Source organism: Scleropages formosus, chromosome 1 (genome assembly GCF_900964775.1).
Source record: "Scleropages formosus chromosome 1, fSclFor1.1, whole genome shotgun sequence".
NCBI lineage: Eukaryota > Metazoa > Chordata > Actinopteri > Osteoglossiformes > Osteoglossidae > Scleropages > Scleropages formosus.
In genome coordinates, this window is record NC_041806.1 from 25392843 (window position 1) to 25413032 (window position 20190).

A 20190-nucleotide genomic window follows, 5' to 3' on the forward strand; every position below is an offset into this window, starting at 1 on the left:
AGAAAACTTCTACACACTTCCGCATGACATTCACGTGGTACACAACCGAGCCTCCTATTGGCTGCTTATCTGTAGCGCGTATAACGAATGGAGGTCGAGAGACTTGCCTCAAACTCTCGTATGTGAATATTACAAAGTATAGAAATACGTAGTTTTGCTTTTTTGACTTTTTAATGATTGGATATGTCACCTGTCAAGTATCCTACCGAACTTACTAGGTATGATGGCATTACCTTGTTTCAGTGGAAGAGACTGAAGCTAAAGATGATGACATAAATAATAATCAACTTTTTTAACGTAATATTATTTGCATATTCATTTTCATCACATTACCTCTACATTCTAAGAATTAGATACCTGCCGTTAAATTCTTAATCTGTATTTGTAGTCTTATAGGAAAGACAAAGTTATTCAAACTTAGATTAGGCTTTGAGCTGTTAACTGATCGAAAGGCATGGTTCATATTCATTTTGTATTAAAAATTAAACTAAATTTGTTTGTCAGCTGTTGGGAAATTAACTTTTGTTTACCCCGAGTTGTACATCGCTTTGTTTGTAAAAAAGTGTCTGCTGCAGTTGTAACTGAATGTAAGGTAGGACTGTGTGATTTGTATTTTTATATTTTCTGAGGCGGAAAAAGAACACAATTTTAAAATCATGTTACTACGAATATCCTTTGAGTTTTTCATAAATTAAATAACTTATTTTAATATTCAGTCATTCAGTTAAATCAATTTTTCTATGTTAAAGTTGCCAGAATTCTTAGAAACAAAGTATTTTTGCAGAACAAACGTTGAAATGTTCTAATAGTCACTAAAATGTCCCATAACATGTTGAACAACGTTTTGCATTTAGCTGAGTGAATTTTTGTATTCGTACAAATCGGTCTAGATAACTTCAAGGGAAGACCAGCGAAATCTACATCATTGGAAATTTAATTTAATCTCTTTTACACCAGCTTTTGTAATTTTTGAAAAGCCGACGGAATGTGACACAACTGAATGATTCTCATGAATCGGTTTCGTGCGAGATCAGTGGTACTTGATGCACATTTTATTGTGAGTTGTAAACTCATTGCATATGATGCACTATACACATGTTTTTGTATGTCCTTTTCATGAAGAGTCAGCTCCTCTCACAGCAGGCCCTAAATGAGACGCTGTATCGCCTGAAATAGTGCAAGTCCGGCGCGTCTCGGTGAAAGGAACACGTGGAACGCTCGCGACTGACAGCCGCCAGCTGAGCCTCTCGAGCTCCCACACTGCGCACGTGCGGTCAGCGTTTCGCGAGCCAGGCCACTGCGCACGCGCATGTCTCTCGGAACGTACCAACCAAGACAGGTCACAAAAATATACCAATAAAGACACTAAAAAGTAGCAGAAGCCGGTTAAGTGTATGTGTGGCTCGAGCTGGGAATATATGTATCCACACTGAGACTTTACAAGTAGCAGACGTCATGAGACGTGGCAATAGGAAGAGCTCCTACCCCCCTTCCCTCGGTGAATATGCTGGCGCAGTTCCCTTTACGGTCCCTTTCCGTTTCTCTCTGCGGCGCGAGACGGTTGCGCGCACACGATCAGCTGAATAAACCGAGCACAAAACCAGCAAAAGTGAGTGAAATGTCACAATACAGAGCACTACACGCGTCTCTTCCTTGTCATGATTTGCCGCATTTGAAGCACTGGTCTGTTTTCTTGCCTTTAGCCTTTGACAGACGGCCCACCTGGCCGGGGGTGTCGGGGGGCGCGCGGCAGGGAGGCTCACGCGGTACCTCTGAATCAGCGCGCTCTACTCTCACATATCTCTATATTTACCCTTATTTCAAATCTCCGGCCTCTTTGTTCTCAGTCTCCCGGATATTACCTTGCATGTGGCGTAATAAAGAAGGGCCGGAAATTTATTTGTGATGTCTTTTAAATAAAAAAAAAAAAAAAAAAAGGGCAAAATAATCGTGGTGCTTCAGCGCGTGTTAAGCCCTCGCGGTGGAACTTTCGAGAAGAATCGCCATAAAACGGTTTTCTTTCTGTCTCGTCAGACTTTACGATTCTATTTTTTCTTTTAATTTGCTCAGGAATGTGAAATTAGGCATTTTTTTAGGATGGGTTTACTTCATTGTGAGGATTGACAGCCTGGTCCTCACACAGGCCTCATTGATTGATTGATAAACTGTGATTTTTTTTTTCCCCCCATATATATATAATATATATTTATATATAAATGTCGTTAGTTCTATTAGGTACACTCGACTGGTTTGGCGTTGGAAATGCCTTTTTCACAATCAAATTATTGTAATTATAAAGTAATTGGGGGGTGAAAGTGCAGTTTGGAAAATATAATTTGCTGGTCAGTTCAGTTGTGGAAAAAATATTCCACAATGTGTGTGAAAATAATCTCAAAACCGTCTGGCACACATGAAACAGCTGGTACATGTGATGTGTCGGATGAATAGGTGTAGTCCTCTTTTTCAGGACTCTGTGGGTGTGTGTAGGGAGAAATCTGGTTCAAAATCAATCTGTTGCCCCCCCATCCCATCCTGCTTACTACTGTTGTACCCTTGAGCAAGGTACTAACCCTAAATTGCTCCAATAAAAACGACATGGCTGTATAAGTGGGTAAATCATTCTAATTAGCGTAACACTGTAAGTCATTTTAAGTGACTAAACAAATGTAAATGTGTGTGTGTACCTGCTGATACTCTGGCTGTCACTGTAACCTGTCTTTCTAACCACCCTGTTCATGCCTCGTGGTTGAAAGGACCCTGTGCCTCTTGTTAAGTGAAAGAGTGTCGCGGTGAAGCGCCCCGGACGGTGAGTACTGGACTGGGCTGCTGCTCGTTCAGTGTTGCCATGTTCGTGTAGTTTGAGTCCAGCGGTGCCCTGGCCAGAAGCCCTGACATGTGTTCATCTGTCTTGTAGTCGAAGTCGTGCATGAATCCATGCTGTGACCGTGTCTCCTTGCAACCAATAGCCATTGTTGCATACAATTGCATTCCATTTGTGCTGGTAATTACTGTTCTCATGTGTTTCAAAAATTTAAAATAAAAGTGTTCTGTGCTTGACATTGGCCTGCCAGCTGTTTCTTTGTGACCTGATTTTCATTTAGGTTTGTATTCAGTATCTTGATTGTGAACATTATATGAACCAGTTTTGATTTATCGGTGGCTGACGTTATTGGGTCACACTATATTTTTGGTCAGTCCTGGCATATGAACTTTTGTGCGCAAAACTGTAGACCCTGCTGTAGATTCCTTCAGCAAAAGCCCAAGTTGGTGAAACATCCTGTGCTGCTCTAAAGTTATGTGCAAAAAAAAAATTGCTTTACTTGCAGGGTAAACATCCAGTGTGATACCTTATGAGATTGCGCTACTGGCAAATGTCACTGAAAGCAGAAGGTGTTAAAAGAGAGAATGAGGTCACAATGAATGTTATTCCCACCTAGATTTTGTGACGTTCTGCACAATGTTTTAGTTCCTCCCATTGTCATTTTGTTCTGCATTGCATGCTGCCTTGTTGGTATGTAAAGGGAGACTGATCCAGGACCAGTGTTTCCTTTGTTCTGATATTTTAAAGAATGCGGCCGTGCAATGTTGGTCAGCTGTACCAAAGGTCCTGGTGTTGTTCCAGCTCATGGAGCGTGGTTGATTTCCTCACAAATTTCAGCAAGTGCTTTGAAACTAGGATCCCAGGAACTACAAACTAAAATTCCCAAAAAGGGGTACAGTTAATTCTTGCATGAGCAGACAAATAAGACAGGGTGGAAGATTGACCGGTCATTCCAATACTTTACACAAGTCTTTTAATCAGTTTAACATGGTAGCACATTTGTAATGCATTAAAATGTTTTTGTTTTGGGTAATTTAGAGTTGTTAGCATGAAAATCACTTAAATTTTAAATAATTATTTCAGTATTTTTTAAATTTCTACACATATCTCCCAGTATTTCAACAAATGGGAGCAAAATTACTAGTCTAGTCCATTCAGTTATCCTGCCACCTGAGGTCCGATCATGCCCGGATGAACTGGTTTATGAATTGCTAGTGGTCTCTGGATCAAGCCCGCCCTGTTTTTCGTACCCCTTGTCCTATGTGTGTCGCTGAAACTAACCCTGTAGCCTGTCCCTGTCGCTTTTCCCTTTCTCCTGTTTCTGTGCTGCATTTGGAAACAAGGGAAGTTAAGAGACCTCTCAAGTCAAACCATGGATCATCCCAAGCTGGATCAGAAACAGTGTCCCCTTCAGACAGACAGCACCACCGCTGTGGTTGCAGAAGGGTGGTCGGGAGTTGTACCCCAGGGAGGCAACGGGGGCTGCACCTCCTCCTCTCCGGAGAGCAGCAGCCTGAACGGAGACGCCCATCGGGGTGGGAAGAAGCAGAGGCGTCGCAAGCGCTCTTCTCGTGGTGAAGGCCAGGCCCCTGGCAATGAGGGCCAGCTTAGTCGCGGGGACAGCCAGCAGCTATCCGCCAACGATGCCAGGTCCTCAGGGCCCAGTTCTGCTCTGCTAGGCCTTCAGGCAGAAACCATATGGTTCGAGTGCGGTGTCTACGAACGGGCTGAGAGCTTTTACCAGAAATGGCTCGCCTGCTCTCTGAATGGGACTCTGCCCTCTGAGGTGCTCGCTGCACCATCACCTTGCCAGGAAAACCCTCCTTCTCCACATTCAGCGGCACCCAAGCCACCAGTTGACTGTCGCCACACCGACCAGGTTGCCTGCCACCACCTGGTGAAGGCAGTGTGGGTCAACAAGCCGGCCTTCGACTCAGCAGAGAGCCACTTCATGGAGCGTGCCCAGCGGAAAGTGGACACCGTCCTGCCTTCAGCCCCTGCCTCGCTCCCCCTTCAACCTAGTCGTGACTTGACTACGCAGCAAACCCCTGATGAGGGGTACCTTACCCTCACTCCAACCCCTGCCACTCCTGCAACCCCATCTCTGCTGGGTAACCAGCAGCGCTCCATCAACGGTCTGCCTCCCTTCCCAGCCGAGCTGCTCAGGGACGTGTGGGTGGAGAAGCCCCGCTACGACTTGGCAGAGTCAGCCTACTATCAGAATCTGTACGGGAGACCCCTCGCTTCACCCCAGGTGGGACAGGACCCCCAAAGAGCAAAGGAAATGAGCAAGGGGATGCGGGTGCCGCAAGGCAGCCAGAAGAGGCCCAATTCTAAAGGGGATCCCACCCTGCGAAAGGAGAAGTATGGCTCCTTTCAGGAGATAGAAGATCAACTTTGTGTTTGCCTGTCGTCTTGCTTTTTGTAATTCTTTTATTCTGAGTTGTTTTTTTTGGCTGTGTACTCCTGGCATGTCTATAAAACTCACTGACTGACTTCTAGACAGTCACTGGTGTGTTTCTTTTATCTTGAGGCAACTATTTTTGTTTCTGAGATAGATTTCTGCGAAGGTTTTTTTTTTTTTATTTTTATTTTTATTTTAAGCGTTTAACAGGAAAAAGGTTTTAAACTTCTAATAATTTCATGCATGTTTTTTTGTTCAGTTCTGGTTTAAGCTTTTGTTTTCTTATGACTTTTCCTGCATGAAGTACAAATCCATGTGGGGTTTGTTAAGTGAGGCTCCTTTGGTCTGATGGGAGGCTGAAGAACAGTGTGTGTGTGTGTGTGTGTGTGTGTGTGTGTGTGTGTGTGTAAGGGCACAGGCACATTGCCCTTCCTAATATCAGCCCTCAGACTGCATCCTTGGCACCTGTCTGTGAATCATGGTGTTGAATGTGGCCTCACCTTATGCCTTAAAACCAAAATACATGTAAATGAAGTCCTATATTAGCTGTATGAGTTAGACTTGAGCAGTATTTTTGAGAAGTGGGAATCATTTGTTCCGGAGTCGGGGGATATCGTATTGACAGCCGTGGCTCAGGGTTCAGAGGTTGAGATGAGGTGATCCTCAGAGGACGTTGTACAGATTGCGGGGCTCAACTCTTAACTTGGTGTGTGCGTTTGAACCCTCTTTGAGAGTGTGACCTCTCTCCACTTCCACCCCCAGCACAATGAGTGCAGTGCAGTACCTGGCCCAGGAGAAGATCTGGTTCGAGAAGCCGCAGTACGACGAGGCCGAACGTCGCTTCTACGAGGGCGTCAATGGCCCCACGCGCGCACCACAGGTACGTCCCGAAATCCTCTTTACAAGACCAACTGAAACACTTTTCCATCTCGTCTCATCTGGCATGGTTTAAATCCACGTTGCATTGCTTCTAATCATCATGCTTGTTCTACTCCAGAGAAGTATATCTGGATATGCCCAGTCTTTGTTCCATTTTTAACAGGACGTGTTGTTTCTGTTCTAGAACAGAGTGGTGCTTTCAGATTTGTTATACATTTATACACTTTTATTATTTCTAACTACAAAGGGCTACAGTTTGTTTAAATTTTTATTAAATGTTCATTAATGTAGGGATTTAATTTACTCCTTGGTACCCAAGCAGATATGACATCATTACTCAGAGCGGCGCCACACACACACACACACCGGTTCAGAAATGGCGGTTCCTGTGTGTCTCATCTGCAGTGTGTAGAGCTTAGTTAAAACTGAGATATGTGTTTTTTAATAGTTCCTGTTTAAGATATGTAACTCTCAACTGTGGCAGCAGGTGGTCTAATGGTTAAAGCCACTGTTTTTGGACTTGAACCCAGGTTTGCATCCCACCTCCTGCTGTAGTACCCTTAAGAAATGAATTGCTCCATAATAGCTTAACATTGTAACATGCTGTGGAGAAAAGCATCAGCTAAACAAGTAGTTATTATTATCTGTAATACAACTCTCCAACATAAAAATGGAAATGTTTTATGTGTGGTGTTTTTTTTTTTTTTTTTTTTCTCTCCTTTCCCGTGTTTTTAATGGATTTCTAGTAATTGCATTTCTGTGGTTTCTCACAACATGTTGGGGGACTCTCAAGTTGTGCATCTGAGAATGTGTTCACATCACCCTGTGGGAGTGAGGGAGATGGGAATATGCTTCCGGAATTTGGAACTTGTGACAAAGCGAGTGAAATAAGCACAGTGCTTTTAAAAAGAAAGGTCCTGTGATGTGTTTTCCCAGGCTGACATAAAAGGATGTCTGCAGTCCTGGGGGGACAACGGGCAGGGCTCGTGATGTTGGTGGCACAGCTGCTTGCAAAGTGAGGTGGGGAGTCATATGCGCCATGTCAGGGAAGTTCAGTGGAGATGGGAGAAGTTTTCGTGTGGACGGCAGCAAGGCGGTTCTGCTACAGTTGGAGGCCCGAGTGTTGTGTTTGCCGAAGGGGAGAATATTTCAAGTGGGTGTGTTTCTGCACTGAAGCGGTTGGTGTGTAACCAAAAACAAGGCGCATGTCTCTTTGTTTTTGTTTACCTGTGGTGGGATCAGGTAAGCAGGTTGTTCGGTCAAAGGCATCCTCTTTTTGTTTGATAGTAAAAGATACATTATTTAAAGTTTCAGCAAAATCTTGGATGTGTACTTCTTGTACCCTGTTTAACAACAGAAAGCACTTGTGTGTGTTGTATTTTTTTCCCGGTGCGGCCAAGAACATCTAGTGTGAGTGTAAGAAGTGAAAGGACAGTGTGTTTCAGGCCTCTGCAGGGATCCCTGTATCAGCCATGTGTTGACTCGCCATTTCTGCTCCGCCCAGAGCAGCGGGCTGCCAGCAGGGCTGAAAAACGCTGGAGGCTAATTGGACGTCCCAGAATGCATTTCGGAGGTGTTACCGGAGCCTGCCTACGCAAATGTCTTGCTGCCTGATTGTGATCATTGCTGTTAGTTTTGTTTTGGAATTCTTTCAGCTCTCACAAATTATGAGAATGTTTAAGAAGCTTGTTCTTGGGCAAAATACACTCAGGTTTATCTTATTTACAAAGGCTGGAACGTTTATATGTCTTCAGTGCCTTAGCTGAGATGCTTGTGGTGTCTTGTGTTCAACACATCTCAGCGTTGGTATTTCTCATTGTTAGAGGGATGGATCAGTTTTGAAGATGGATTTCTGTGGATGGGAGCTGAATGGCCTGGGGTGGGCATGCTGGTGCCCTGGTCGGAGCTGAACGCTGCAGAGTGTGTGCGTGTGTGTGTGTCCCCTCGCATGTAGTTCATGCTGCTGTTCAGCGCTGCTTTGTATGCTTTTTTTAAAATTTATTTTTAGCCTGACATAGGATCTTATCTGCAACTTCCCTGTTGTTTCCCTGTCAGAAGTGTGTGTGTGTGTGGTTGCACCTGCCCTTGTCCCTTTCTTGCTGCTGGCGTAGCCTTGCCGCATGGCATCTGCGCCTGTCTCTTTGACCCGCTTCTCTCTGCCCCCTGTGTCCCCGCAGGAGACTGGAGCTAATACCATTCTACAGGACATTGCCAGAGCCCGCGAGAATATCCAGAAATCGCTAGCCGGAGTGAGTACTGTGCTCCTTCAGCTATCCAGACTGCAGCCCCATCACCCGCTAGCTAACCTGCTGCCTGTCTGAGGGCCCCCCAGTGTGGGACCTGCACACCCCTCTTCTGTTCCATCCTCACATTGTCATTCATCTTGAGGAGGGGAGGTGTTCTTCCCTTAGCTGGGTCACCTTCACCCCTTTGTCATACCCCAGCATCACGTCTCTTGTCCCATAATTCTGTAGCCTATGCTTACGAGCGCTATGCTCCAAGGGTCAAGTCTTGGGTTTCTTCTTCCAACAAAATCACTTTCCTGTGGGAACCAATCCATTTGCTCTTTCTCTCTTCAATCTGTTTGCTGCTGATTTTCTTCTCAACTTCTCTGCTCCTGGATTGAAGTTTCTTTAAAAAATTTTAAAAGCCACTTTTCATTCATTTGGCTATTGTGCTGCAAGTCTTCCAGCTGTTCAGATGCACTTTTGCAGCCAGCCTGTACCAGTTGTGCTTGTTTGGCCCACTCGTGATTTTATGAAAGACTGACATGCCAAAGCTCCTGCCAATGGGCTGATCGGTGTCTCAAATGTTTCTAGGCTTTTCTGAATACAGTGCGCTGATTGGAGCTGTGGAGGGATATGAGGATAAGCCACGATCGTGTCTGGTTACACAATTATGGGACATCTTCCTCCTCTTCTGCATTGTTTATATCATTTATCCCTGTCCTCATTGCCAGTGTGATATAGTCTGACTGCATGCATGCATTTTACTTGACCATGCCTGTTTACCTGCAGCAGCCAATCACCTGAGGCCACACCTCCTATGGTCTGCCTTTTATGGGACTGGTTCCACTGTGATTTCTCTTAACCCACCGATGCATGCAAACTGTAGCCGTTGTCCTCCATGTGGTTTAAGCTCTGTATAAGTTGTGGTACAAGAAGAACTGGGATCTATCTGTGCTCGTTCAGGGTTTCTTGAGTTTCGGAAGCCGCTCGCTGTGTTGAAGAAGCTTGCGTGACACACTTTCTACGTTGGAGCCATAAGATTTTCTTAGCACCAGCATCATTTTTTTGATTGTGTTTACGTTTTTGTTTCTTCTTAATGTTGCCAGCACTTGAGTAGCTTACTTAGAATTACTTTGATCCAAGGAGGAATTATTGTTAAATATGGGTGGCACAGTGACGCAGTGAGTAGCGCTGCTGTCTTACAGCGCCTGGGTGGTAATGAGAGGATGTGAGTTCGATCCCCGCTCAGTCTGTGTGAAGTTTGCATGTTCTCCCTATGTCTATGTGGGTTTCCTCTGGGTGCTCCCGTTTCCTCCCACAGTCCAAAGACATGCTGTACAGGTTCCCCCATATTGTGTGAGTGACAGAGAGAGTGTGTGTTCCACTGATGTATGGATGAGTGACCCATTAGAAGTAGTGTATCTAGCAGTGTAAATCACCTTGGTGAATAAGGTGAGCAGGCTGATAGCTCTTCATAGAGTTCTTTGGAAGTCACTTTGGAGAAAAGCATCTGTTAAATAAATAAATGTAAATCTAATACTTAGTACCAATACATTTACTTTGCTTTTTCCAAAACTACTTACAGTGTTACTCTAGGGTACTACAGCCAGAGGTGGGAATCGAACCTGCAACCTCAAAGTCCAAAGACAGTACCTCTAACCACTATGCTACCAGCTGCTTCTGTACACCATAGTCAAATAACTGTAAAGCAGCACACAAGGAAGTTGTGTGGAAGTCCATGAAGATAGTCAAGATTTAATGCACTGAAGTCAGTGAACACTATATAAGATTTGAAATTTCATCTTATTTTGACATGCTAGTCTTCTGAGGAAAACACTACGATCAATAAAAGGTGATTCTGTCGGCTTTGTCAGGTGTGATGCTGTAATTTCACCGTTTCTGTTAGTGCACAAAATTTAAAAATCTTTAATTTGTGAGGGTGGGGGGTAGAGTGGCGCAGTGGGTTGGACCGGATCCTGCTCTCTGGTGGGTCTGGGGTTCAAGTCCCGCTTGGGGTGCCTTGCGACGGACTGGCGTCCCGTCCTGGGTGTGTCCCCTCCCCCCCACCAGCCTTGCGCCCTGTCTTGCTGGGTTCGGCTCCTGCTCCCCACGACCCCGTAAGCGGTTTGGACGGTGTGTGTGTGTGTGTGTGTGTGTGTGTGTGTAAAATTTGTGAGGAGCACATGAATTTCAGCCTTTCATTAATTTGTTGATTTGTGTGTGTGAAAGAATGTGTTGATGCTCTGTGTGGTCCTGACTGAAGAGTGTCTTGAGGTTCAGGGAAGAATGCAATTCCTTGATGAATTTTGTGCCAGAGCTTGTTGGAAAAATGTTGGCAGCCAGTGAAAGGTGTGCAGTAATTTCTACTTTTACTGAATCTCATCTAGTGATGTGTGTGTGAGAGAGAGGGAGAGAGAGAGAGAGAGAGAGAGGGCGCTTGTTTAAACCTCATGATATGTTTCTGTTTGCATCCTAGTTTGGTAACTCGGCCAGATGTACATTTCACCTAGCTGTCTGTGTCTCCATGCAAGTTGTGATCCTGCATGCAGTTGCTGTTTTTTATCATTCTACATCCCATCGTGCCTTTGCAGTGCTTGTCTATAATTGTGAGAGTAGGCACTGTCCCAGGGTCTCCTGCTTGCCTGCTGTGAGCCGCCATGACATGTTCTTCTCATGAATTTAAAAGCAGGGTGAGATTTTCCAGCCCATCTCATGCTGGGCTGTGGTTCCTGAGCTTCACCCTCCTCTCTGCCCCTCTAGCTTCACGCTGGTCTCTCCTCCTTCCCTCCCCCTCTCTCTCCTTCCACCCCTTCACTCCCCCAAATCCCCGCTTCACATAAACTCCAGCTGAAGACAACGCTGCATCCTGGGAAAGGTTCTTCCCGCTCTAAGAACCGCCAACCCCAACCTGTAAGTCCCTCCCTCTTTGCACTGCTATTGGTCGTCCTCTTCTGATGGCCACCACTCCATGCCTCACCTTTTTCTTTCTGCTTGCTGGCTTTACCTGTGATTGCTCAGTCCCCAGGATATCCACACTGATCTACACTTGCATTTTAGAACTATGAGCTTGCTTATTTGTGTGTGTATGCCAGGATGGCAGGAAATGTTTTCCTTCTGGAAAAGTGGCTCCAGCTATTGGGCCCTAAACTCAGCATTTGAAATCATCCCTGCCATCAGGGAAGGCTCATGCTGTCTGCTGTTTCGCTGTTAGGATTCTCTCTGTAAACCCAAAAATGCACGTTTTCCTGTGGATGGTTTCACGTGCAGCCAAGCAAATTAGGTAGTGTTGATTTGGTTGCTTAAGGTCAAATCGCATGGAAAAAGTGCGGGCTGAAAACTTGGTGTTTTTGTGTGAAATGCTGTACCTCCGTTCCTAAGCTGTCTAGGGAGAGGTTTGGACAGAGTAGATGGGAGTTTCACAGGAACTGGTTGAGCTGGCTATCTCCACATGGGGTGTTTCCCTGTGAAGGAGCTCTTCTACACCTGTCAGGTTGTACTGTAAAGCACGGAAGGGTTTCTGTGGCCCTGTGAGGATTCACACTTGGGGGGACCTGTTGTCCTTCGCTTCTCCTGCATTGGTGCTGTGAACATTGACATTTAACCCATATGTCCTCAGTCTGCCACAGCCAGCGCAGGAGAGAGTGGTGAGCTGATTGCACGTATGAGGAGTTTGGAGTTGGAGAACCAGAGCCTGCACAAAGGTAACTTTCTATTCCTTCATAATAACTTAATAACAAAAGGTTGCAAACAAGAGTCCTAAATCACTTGACTGCCTGAGGTTTGATATACACTGGGTTCTCACTAGGAACTCCAGATTTCCCTGGATTTATTCAAAGGTAACATTCTGTAAAAATCTGACAGAACTATATCAATTAAACTTTATCAATAAGTACCATCCTTTGTATGGTCACGGCATTCTGTGGATATGAAGAAAATACATTTTTTCAGTTGATTTTTAATTCTTTTTTTAAATCTTTGAAGACTAATCTCATGTTCTTAACTCTAGGATCCAGGGCACATGGCAATTCAGCCTGTTATTGGCATGTCTGTGTAGTTATTTGTATGGTATTTAATGTGTCGTGTGCAGTAGATATCCCACCAGTTCTAAGCTTGCTCCCGTTACTCTTCTCTCTCAGTGGTGGAGGACTTGCGATCTGCTCTGTCCAAGTTGGAGTGCAGGGTGGCTGACCTGGAAAAAGGCCCAGCGGCAGCACCAGCAGCAACCTCCTGTGCCAAGGTAAGAGGCCTGATAAGTCATAAGCGATCCATAACGCGCGCACACACACACACACCAGATTTCCCTCAGCTTGTTTCCTATGAATTGCTGGTGGACAGTTCATATGTAATTTCATATACTACATTTAAGGTAGCTGTAAGTTTTCTCTAAAGCCACTTGCAGCCTTCAGCTACAAATGACTGTTTGTCTATTTGTACAGCGGGGTAACTTATATTCTAGCAGCTTAATTACTGTGGTCAAGGGGAATGCAGCAGGTGGTAGGTCCTTTGAGTGTAGGGCAGCAACTCTAACCACTACACTACTTGTGGAACACGAGTGTTCAGTTCACTTTCCCTGTGGTGTATGTGTGTGTAGTGTTTTTAGTTGCTATATTTGGCTAGACTTGGGAGACCCATTTTGCCAGGTCTTGTTAAATGGAACCCCCACCTCTCAAACCTTCAGGCAGCCCCGGCCCAGCAGCCCAAGGTCCGTGCCCCAGTCGAGGAAGACGACGACGACGACGACCTGGACCTGTTCGGCAGTGATGAAGAGGATGCAGAGGCAGAGCGCATCCGCGAGCAGCGGGTGAAGGAGTACGCCGAAAGGAAGGCCAAGAAGCCTGCTGTCATCGCTAAATCCTCCATCCTTCTGGAAGTTAAACCTGTGAGTCACACCAGCCTTTGCCTTCATCTCCTAACTACCCTCCTTTTTCTTTGCACTCAGTCCTCTAATGTCCAACTTTGTGGTCACTCCTGCTCAGCTATAACTGCTCTCTACATTTTTTATGTAACTTTAATTTCTTATTCTTTCAAGTCTTAATTCTTGAACTTTTCCTTCTTTGTGTAAATAAGAACAAGGAAACACTGCCTGGCAAGTGCATTTGCTGTACAGGGACTATGCCTTGGCGTTTGTACTTATTCAGTCCCTTTTAAAATACAGTGAATGCTCTGCAAATGGTACAGTTGTTTGAGCTGGAGCTGTGCTGTCATTTAGAAAGTACCCTTATCTAGAGTGCTGTCCTGGAAAATCACAAAATAGAATCAGCACAAGATCATCTCACTATGTTTGTTACACTGGCAGCAGTTTCCTGAATAACAGTGATGTCGCCCCCTAGTGGGATGACGAGACAGACATGGCCAAGCTGGAGGAGTGCGTACGCTCAGTGCAGGTGGACGGCCTGGTGTGGGGCACTTCCAAGCTGGTGCCAGTGGGCTATGGCATCCGCAAGCTGCAGATCCAGTGTGTGGTGGAGGATGACAAGGTGGGCACAGACATGCTGGAGGAGGAGATCACCAAGTTTGAGGACTATGTGAGTACCACCCCCCCCCCCCCGGCTAAAGTGATGCTGCTGTGCATGACACAGCTGTTGCTGAATCTTTTGTAGTAATTTGAGTTGTGCAAGGTGATACAGATGGCACACTACAGACGTAAGCATTAGTATTAACATAGTTAAATGAACATATCTTGTGAAAGATGGAAATTGACAAGTTTTATCAGTTTCTAGGCATTTTTTTTATTCAGTGGAAATCTGAGAATGAAGAACTGAAAACCACTAGTAACACACAGCTCTGAGATTGATTAAATGTATGGTTTCCGGTGAAGATGGCATAATGATAATGGTGGTGTAAACATACTGTTTTAATTAGCTGGCCACATTGTTTCCTCTTTCAGGTACAGAGTGTGGATGTGGCAGCTTTCAACAAGATCTGAACCTTCCCCAACCCAAACCCCTGCTGCTATGAGTCATGTTAAACAATAAAATGTGGAGATCAAGCATTGTGGGTCTCTGGATTCCATCACACACACAGCTGTTGTGTCTATGTAGTAAGAAGGAACCATTGCAACAGCTTTTTTGTTTTGGGGGGCAGGATCCTGATCTTTAAATACCTATTAAGTTCCATCTTAGCATGAATTTTTTTTTTTTTTTGTGCCTGTATGGCTGAGATGGTCCAAGAGGAGTGCTTTGTGTTGGACTGCCCATACATGTAGCATCACATGCACAAGGACAGATGTTACAGCTGTTTTTTAGGAGTAGACAGTTTTCTTTCAATAGAACCTTCTATTATAAGTTGTTGCTCCATGTATACTTACAATTTATGAGCACAGTTAGGAGTGGAAATAAGTTCATTTGTTTGTAACTCCAAAGTTACTTCCATCACAAATTTGCAGTCAATAAAAGCTGAATTGTAGAGACATCCTTTGATTGAACACATTAAGCTTTTTAAAAACCTCAAACATTTCCACCCATCTATTACCACTAACTGCTTGTCAAATGCAGGGTCATGGTGATCCCAACCCTATCGTGGAAGCAGAGGGTTTGAGGCAGGGTATTCCAGTATAACGCAAACTAAAAGCTACATTGAAACTAATTTTAAATTATGTATTTGTCATTTTTGGTATTCTCCCACAAGCTATTGCTCATATTTCAGACTAACTTTGAACTTGATCTAATCAAGTGGGTTTTCACTGTCATTCCTGTATACAGCTCGTATACAGTGGAATGATATGTTGTTTCTCCGGGATCATAGTGCAACACAGAACAGATGTACATGATCAAACCGAACGTAAAGCTGTGCCTCAATTTGTGTGGGTTAGGCTCTGTTTTAAAAAAAAAAAAAAAAAAGCTGTAATACTTTGAAAGACAAATTCAGAACTTTATTTCCAATGCATCAAAATGTTATTCAACACCCGTTTTAGCAGATATATTTAGATCAATGTTTATAAAGATTAGTTCAGCCTTTACCTTTTCCCTTGCAACCTACATACAGTACATAATGTAGCAAACTGATACCAATCATGGAATATTTGTTTCACACATTAAATTTAGACAACCTGCAATCCCTTTTCCAAAACAACCCTGTTAAATTAATATGCAGAGATAGGACTTGGAATGTCCACAACTCCTGGGCCACAAGAAGGGAATCGCATGCGCTCCAGGAAGGTGTCAGTTCAACATCTGACCTCATTTGTCACTATTCTGGGTCCCTTTACTCATACAGTACAAAGTAAAATCCTTTTTTTTTTTTTTTAAAGTGGCTGTAAGTGCCACAGAACAGTAATTAAAGATCACTTTAAATTGCAGCATAATAAGTAAATCCTGAATTTTGTTTTATGCAGTTTTATATGCACATGTCCATCTGGAAAACCACATTACATACAGTTAACGAAAAACTTTAATACACTTCTTGGTTTGTTTATGCCTCTAATCAAAGTGGCTTTGTCAGTATGGAATAATCAGTCACTGGGCTGTAGTGATTAATGAAATTATCCAGCCAGTACAAAATATGAGGTAATTCAGCACCTCACCAGGCAATTCTTCTCACCTCAGCTACGCTGGTCAACAGCCAGAGCCCCAAGCATGTTCTGGAAAGAGGCTTTTACAGTTAAAGCATGCTAGCATATTCTTGTACAGTGCATTACAAAAATATCCACAATAACCCCATATTCCCTTATTGTGCATCTCAAAATCTTGTTATACAGAAATCCATGCTTTCTGGGTATTTGGTTTCACTAAGGAGAGCTAAACTGTAATAAAAAACATCTAAAGCCATTCTTTCAATGACATTCATTCAATAAATATCAAATTAAGCAATGCCATGCCATTCATACAGTCATAAAACAGCTCAGTATAGTGAAATACGTGCCATATAAATAAGCTTCCCATAAATAACGTTAATGGACAGTAGCAGGAGAATGTCTTTATGCACTTGGCACAAGATCGTACAGGTCAGAATACATACTTCTGTTAGGCAAACAGAAGTTGAAGTCTACATCATAATAATTCTAAGTGATTTCATTTGTCCTATCTGGTGTTATTAACCCTACAACAACATTTCTAAGAAATTTTCCCTACTGGGACTACTGTAATCCGGTTGTTCTTTGGGAGGCATGGATTTTAAAACTACATATTCATGTTTCTGGGAAAGAGGACATAGGTCAGATACATCGCGGTTTTGGAGAACTGTTGAAATGTGTCTTCTAGAAACTTCCATGCAGCCAACCTGTGGCTCTTTAGCTCATTTTTGATAACAGCATAAGAGTGGATCACACACAAGTGTAACCCTGTAATTTTATGTAAAGTGTGTGCCTATGTGTGGAGGAGGAGAGACGAGGAATCTCCCCTCACTTGCTCTTGTCCTCCACGCTGCTCTCAGCCCTCAGCGCCTGGCTGCTGGCCGTGATGAAACTGATCCAGTGCTTGAGCTCCTCCGGATACTCGGGACACTCGACCTAGACATGGACACACAGGTGCAGATAGTCTCTTGTTCCTCCTCGCTCGACTTCTTTCGGAGTCCAAGAACCCTCAACCCCCCCCTGCCTTTTGACTTCCTTCTAACCCCTCATATGCCCCTGGCCCTCCTTACTCACCTTCTTCTTGCACAGAAACTGAAGAATCTTGTCTGGGCTGCTACGCAACACATTCTGCCTGCAGAGCATGATCGCAGAAACAAAGCCATCGCTGCAGGAGACAAAGCGCTGCTCCAAGTAGAAGGACTTGTCATCCCAGGCCACGATGCGGCTGCGTAGCTCGAAGGCCTCGCCGAGCCCCAGGGAGCGTCGGTAGCGGATGGTGGATGCGCCCACCACCATATTGCCCCCCAGCGCCCGTGTGGCCTTGAAAAGCCCATTGCGGGTGTAGAGGGCGAACCGGGCAAAGTCACATTCCCGCAGGTAGCGCCCGTTGTTCATGTGACCCAGGTAGTCCATGTCGTGGGGCAGCACTCGCCCCAGCATGCTCTGCTCGGCCAGGACGTCCCAAACGGGGCCCTGGAGCCAGGCCCGCAGCACGACCACCACTGCCCGCAGGAAGTACCACACATCCAGGCTGCTGAAGAGCAGGAGGAGCCCGGCAAGGACCCACAGCAACATCTCCCTGCAAACACAGCAGTGGTCACAAATTCCGTATACAGAGGTATTTCAACGATGTTACACTGCTAAACACATTGAAACATCCCTATTACATACCGGATAAAATTGTTAAACATATAAGCACACACACATTGTTTGAACCGCTTGTCCCATACGGGGTTGTGGAGAGCCAGAGCCTAACCCGGCAACACAGGGCAAAGGGCTGAGGGAGGGGGGACACACCCAGGACAGGACACCAGTCCATCGCAAGGCACCTGAAGCGGGACTCGAACCCCAGACCCACTGGAGAGCAGGACCCGGTCCAACCCACTGCACGACTGCACCACCACACCCCCCCTAAATATATAAGCAGTGCAGGTGCAATTAAAGACAAAACCAACAAATATAACAATAAAAAGTAAGTGTATTTGACTTACATACTGTAATCAATAACATAATATATATTAAATTCAATTATTTTTATTATTAATAATAATAATAATAATAATAATAATAATAATAATAATAATATTCAGTGTTCATTAGTAATTGATCTGTACGTTATTCCTAAACTAGTAGGTACTCATGTCATCATTTAGTTCTCACTGTACATTCATTGAGTTACTTACATAATAAACGGTAATAACTCGGTTACTAAACCAGCTTTTTGAATTCAGTCCTTTATATTCACAACTGCTATTTCCTTCCGTAGCAATTAATGAAAAAATAGCAAAAAGACGCCGACTCCGTGCGCGTTTTAATAATTTTAGTTTATGAACGTCACCCGCAGTGACGTCATTCGACCGCAACCAATCAGAGCAAAGCACTGCGCAACACCGGTAACACGCGACCGGCCGCACCGGCGTCGGGTAAGAGCGCGCGCCACCAATTGGGGTCAAATACCAGGGAAAGGAAGCTGCGGTGACGAGCTGGTAGGAGGAGTGTGTCAGTCAGCGCTTTAAACATACCGTTGACACCGAGTCCGTCACTCAGTGCGGTGTCCCGGGGAAACGAGGTGCGCTTCACCTATGGACCTTGGCTTGTTCACAGGTCATCCAGTGATCTCTGAACGAGCGACTCACAACATTTATTGTACATTTCACACATTTACAATTAAATTCGTGTGGCACTTTCAATCGCGTCGTGGTAAATTTGACATTATTTTAATTTTTATTTGGCAATTTTAACTTTCGCCGGCATCGGCGACCGATCCCTCACCACAGATTTTCGTTTGACTCTAACCGCGTTTTACTGTCCGGCAACGTTATATACAATGAAAATCATGCAGTCGTGTTTTTTTTTTTAAGAAGAGAAAGGTTATACACTTGACTTGTACGGCACTTACATCATTCAGGTTCTTTGCACCGCTCCTGAAATAATTTTCTTGTTCTGCGCATCAGTTGACAGAACGAACCGACCCCAGTGTGGATAGCGCCCCCTATCGCTTCGGAGGACCAGTTAAAATAGGACACAGCGACTCCGCCGGCGCGGTGACCACTGCTCAAAAGTGTCATCTGCGTCACAGACCGCTAACTCTGATCCTCAAGTCCCCAATCACATGGTTTTAGAAAATTCAGTTTATTTTAATTGGAGCCTTAACTAGAGGGAACTTACTATTCAAAAAAAGAAGTGCGTAAAAGCTGTTTGGAATTGAAACGGGCAGTAGTATTCCCTGGAACGTTCATCTCTAAATCTGAGAGATTTGTGACTTTGAAAGGTGGAGTTCTTAATACATGATCTCTTCAGCATCACAACATAATGGATCAAGTGGCTCAGGCCTACAGTTGAAATTTATCTTTTTTCAGTTTGAGGTTCTTGCAAGCTTAAAAAGTTGATTCATTACGGTTATCCATCACAAATGTTAATGCGCCCATGTGTCCTGGATGTGTGGTACTGTCATGATTTCAAATAGTTACCATATAACTACATCTTAACTGCAAGAAGACAGGAAAATGTTTTCTTTGGCTTTGTAAAACGCCGTACATACTGTGCACCACAATAACATAGATTAACAAACACCCATTTAGCAGAAATTTGCTACAGTAGACCATGCAATTTAGGATGGGCTACATGGCATAGCACCATACTTGGCTAAATCAGCAAAGTGTCTGCTTAGAGGTGAAGTGAGCACATGGCAGTTGGCACAGATGAATACACACAGAGCAGCTGAAAGGCTGAGAGGCACCATTTACTCAGCCCATTTTGCGTACTTGTATGGCATGTCCGTGCTTTTCTACTGTTTCATTTCTTAGATCATTTACCAAGTGTTTTTTTAATGGTTCCTAAAAGTGATTAACTAAATAGAGGACCTGATGGCATAGAAAGGACAAAATGAAAAACTATCCCCATCCAGCAGGGATAGTGTGGAGTTAAAAGTTTAAACCGCATGGAACGAGGTGAGAGAAATAAAGCTATTTGTCTGGCAGTGTATTTAATCAGGCGGAGGGGTGCGGTGGCGCAGTGGGTTGGACCGCAGTCCTGCTCTCCGGTGGGTCTGGGGTTCAAGTCCCGCTTGGGGTGCCTTGCGACGGACTGGCGTCCCGTCCTGGGTGTGTCCCCTCCCTCTCTCCAGCCTTACGCCCTGTGTTGCCGGGTAGGCTCCGGTTTCCCGTGACCCCGTATGGGACAAGCGGTTCTGAAAATGTGTGTGTGTGTGTATTTAATCAAATTCCACAGTAGAGTACACACAATTTCTCAAAACAGTGTAAAATTTATTTTTAAAAAAATGTTGAAACCACTTGAGTAACATCAGTGGATAGACACAATGGACATGTGATGCCTCAAAGTTCCCTGG

The 20190-nt window shown here is 44.5% G+C and overlaps 2 protein-coding genes across 10 annotated transcripts; one reads left to right on the forward strand and one right to left on the reverse strand.

The window, feature by feature from the left end:
- The first annotated feature begins 1511 nt into the window (after positions 1–1511).
- On the forward strand, positions 1512–14322 carry eef1db (eukaryotic translation elongation factor 1 delta b (guanine nucleotide exchange protein)). 8 transcript variants are annotated; one of them, XM_018746490.2, is made up of 11 exons: positions 1520–1609; positions 2754–2806; positions 4165–5185; positions 5988–6105; positions 8282–8353; positions 11180–11242; positions 11949–12033; positions 12469–12569; positions 13011–13211; positions 13663–13857; positions 14220–14322. In XM_018746490.2, exons 3-11 carry the CDS (start codon positions 4194–4196, stop codon positions 14256–14258), a joined length of 1866 nt encoding a protein of 621 aa, XP_018602006.2. In that variant the 5' UTR covers positions 1520–1609; positions 2754–2806; positions 4165–4193; the 3' UTR covers positions 14259–14322. The 8 variants fall into 8 exon arrangements, with proteins under 8 accessions (XP_018602009.1, XP_018602013.1, XP_018602006.2 ...); XM_018746489.2 differs by having other exon boundaries at positions 1523–1609; positions 11093–11242; XM_018746494.2 differs by lacking the exon at positions 4165–5185 and having other exon boundaries at positions 1523–1609; positions 11093–11242.
- Positions 14323–15020: 698 nt separating this feature from the next.
- Positions 15021–18760, reverse strand: LOC114910471 (protein THEM6-like). 2 transcript variants are annotated; one of them, XM_029251677.1, is made up of 3 exons: positions 18742–18760; positions 16917–17421; positions 15021–16778 (listed from the first exon to the last, which is right to left on the reverse strand). In XM_029251677.1, the coding sequence occupies exons 1-3, from the start codon at positions 18744–18746 to the stop codon at positions 16671–16673; spliced, it is 618 nt and encodes a 205-aa protein (XP_029107510.1). In that variant the 5' UTR covers positions 18747–18760; the 3' UTR covers positions 15021–16670. The 2 variants fall into 2 exon arrangements, with proteins under 2 accessions (XP_029107510.1, XP_029107512.1); XM_029251679.1 differs by lacking the exon at positions 18742–18760 and adding an exon at positions 18026–18160.
- Between the last annotated feature and the right edge of the window lie 1430 nt (positions 18761–20190).

Bases quoted from the DNA above. Each gene is read 5' to 3' on its own strand.
- eef1db (XM_018746489.2), top strand. From the start codon at position 4,194: ATGGATCATCCCAAGCTGGATCAGAAACAGTGTCCCCTTCAGACAGAC. The intron at 5,186-5,987 runs GTATGGCTCCTT...TTCCACCCCCAG, and splicing joins CCCACCCTGCGAAAGGAGAA to CACAATGAGTGCAGTGCAGT. The intron at 8,354-11,092 runs GTGAGTACTGTG...CTGCCCCTCTAG, and splicing joins TCCAGAAATCGCTAGCCGGA to CTTCACGCTGGTCTCTCCTC.
- LOC114910471 (XM_029251677.1), bottom strand. The intron at 16,779-16,916 runs GTGAGTAAGGAG...GTCCATGTCTAG, and splicing joins AGTTTCTGTGCAAGAAGAAG to GTCGAGTGTCCCGAGTATCC.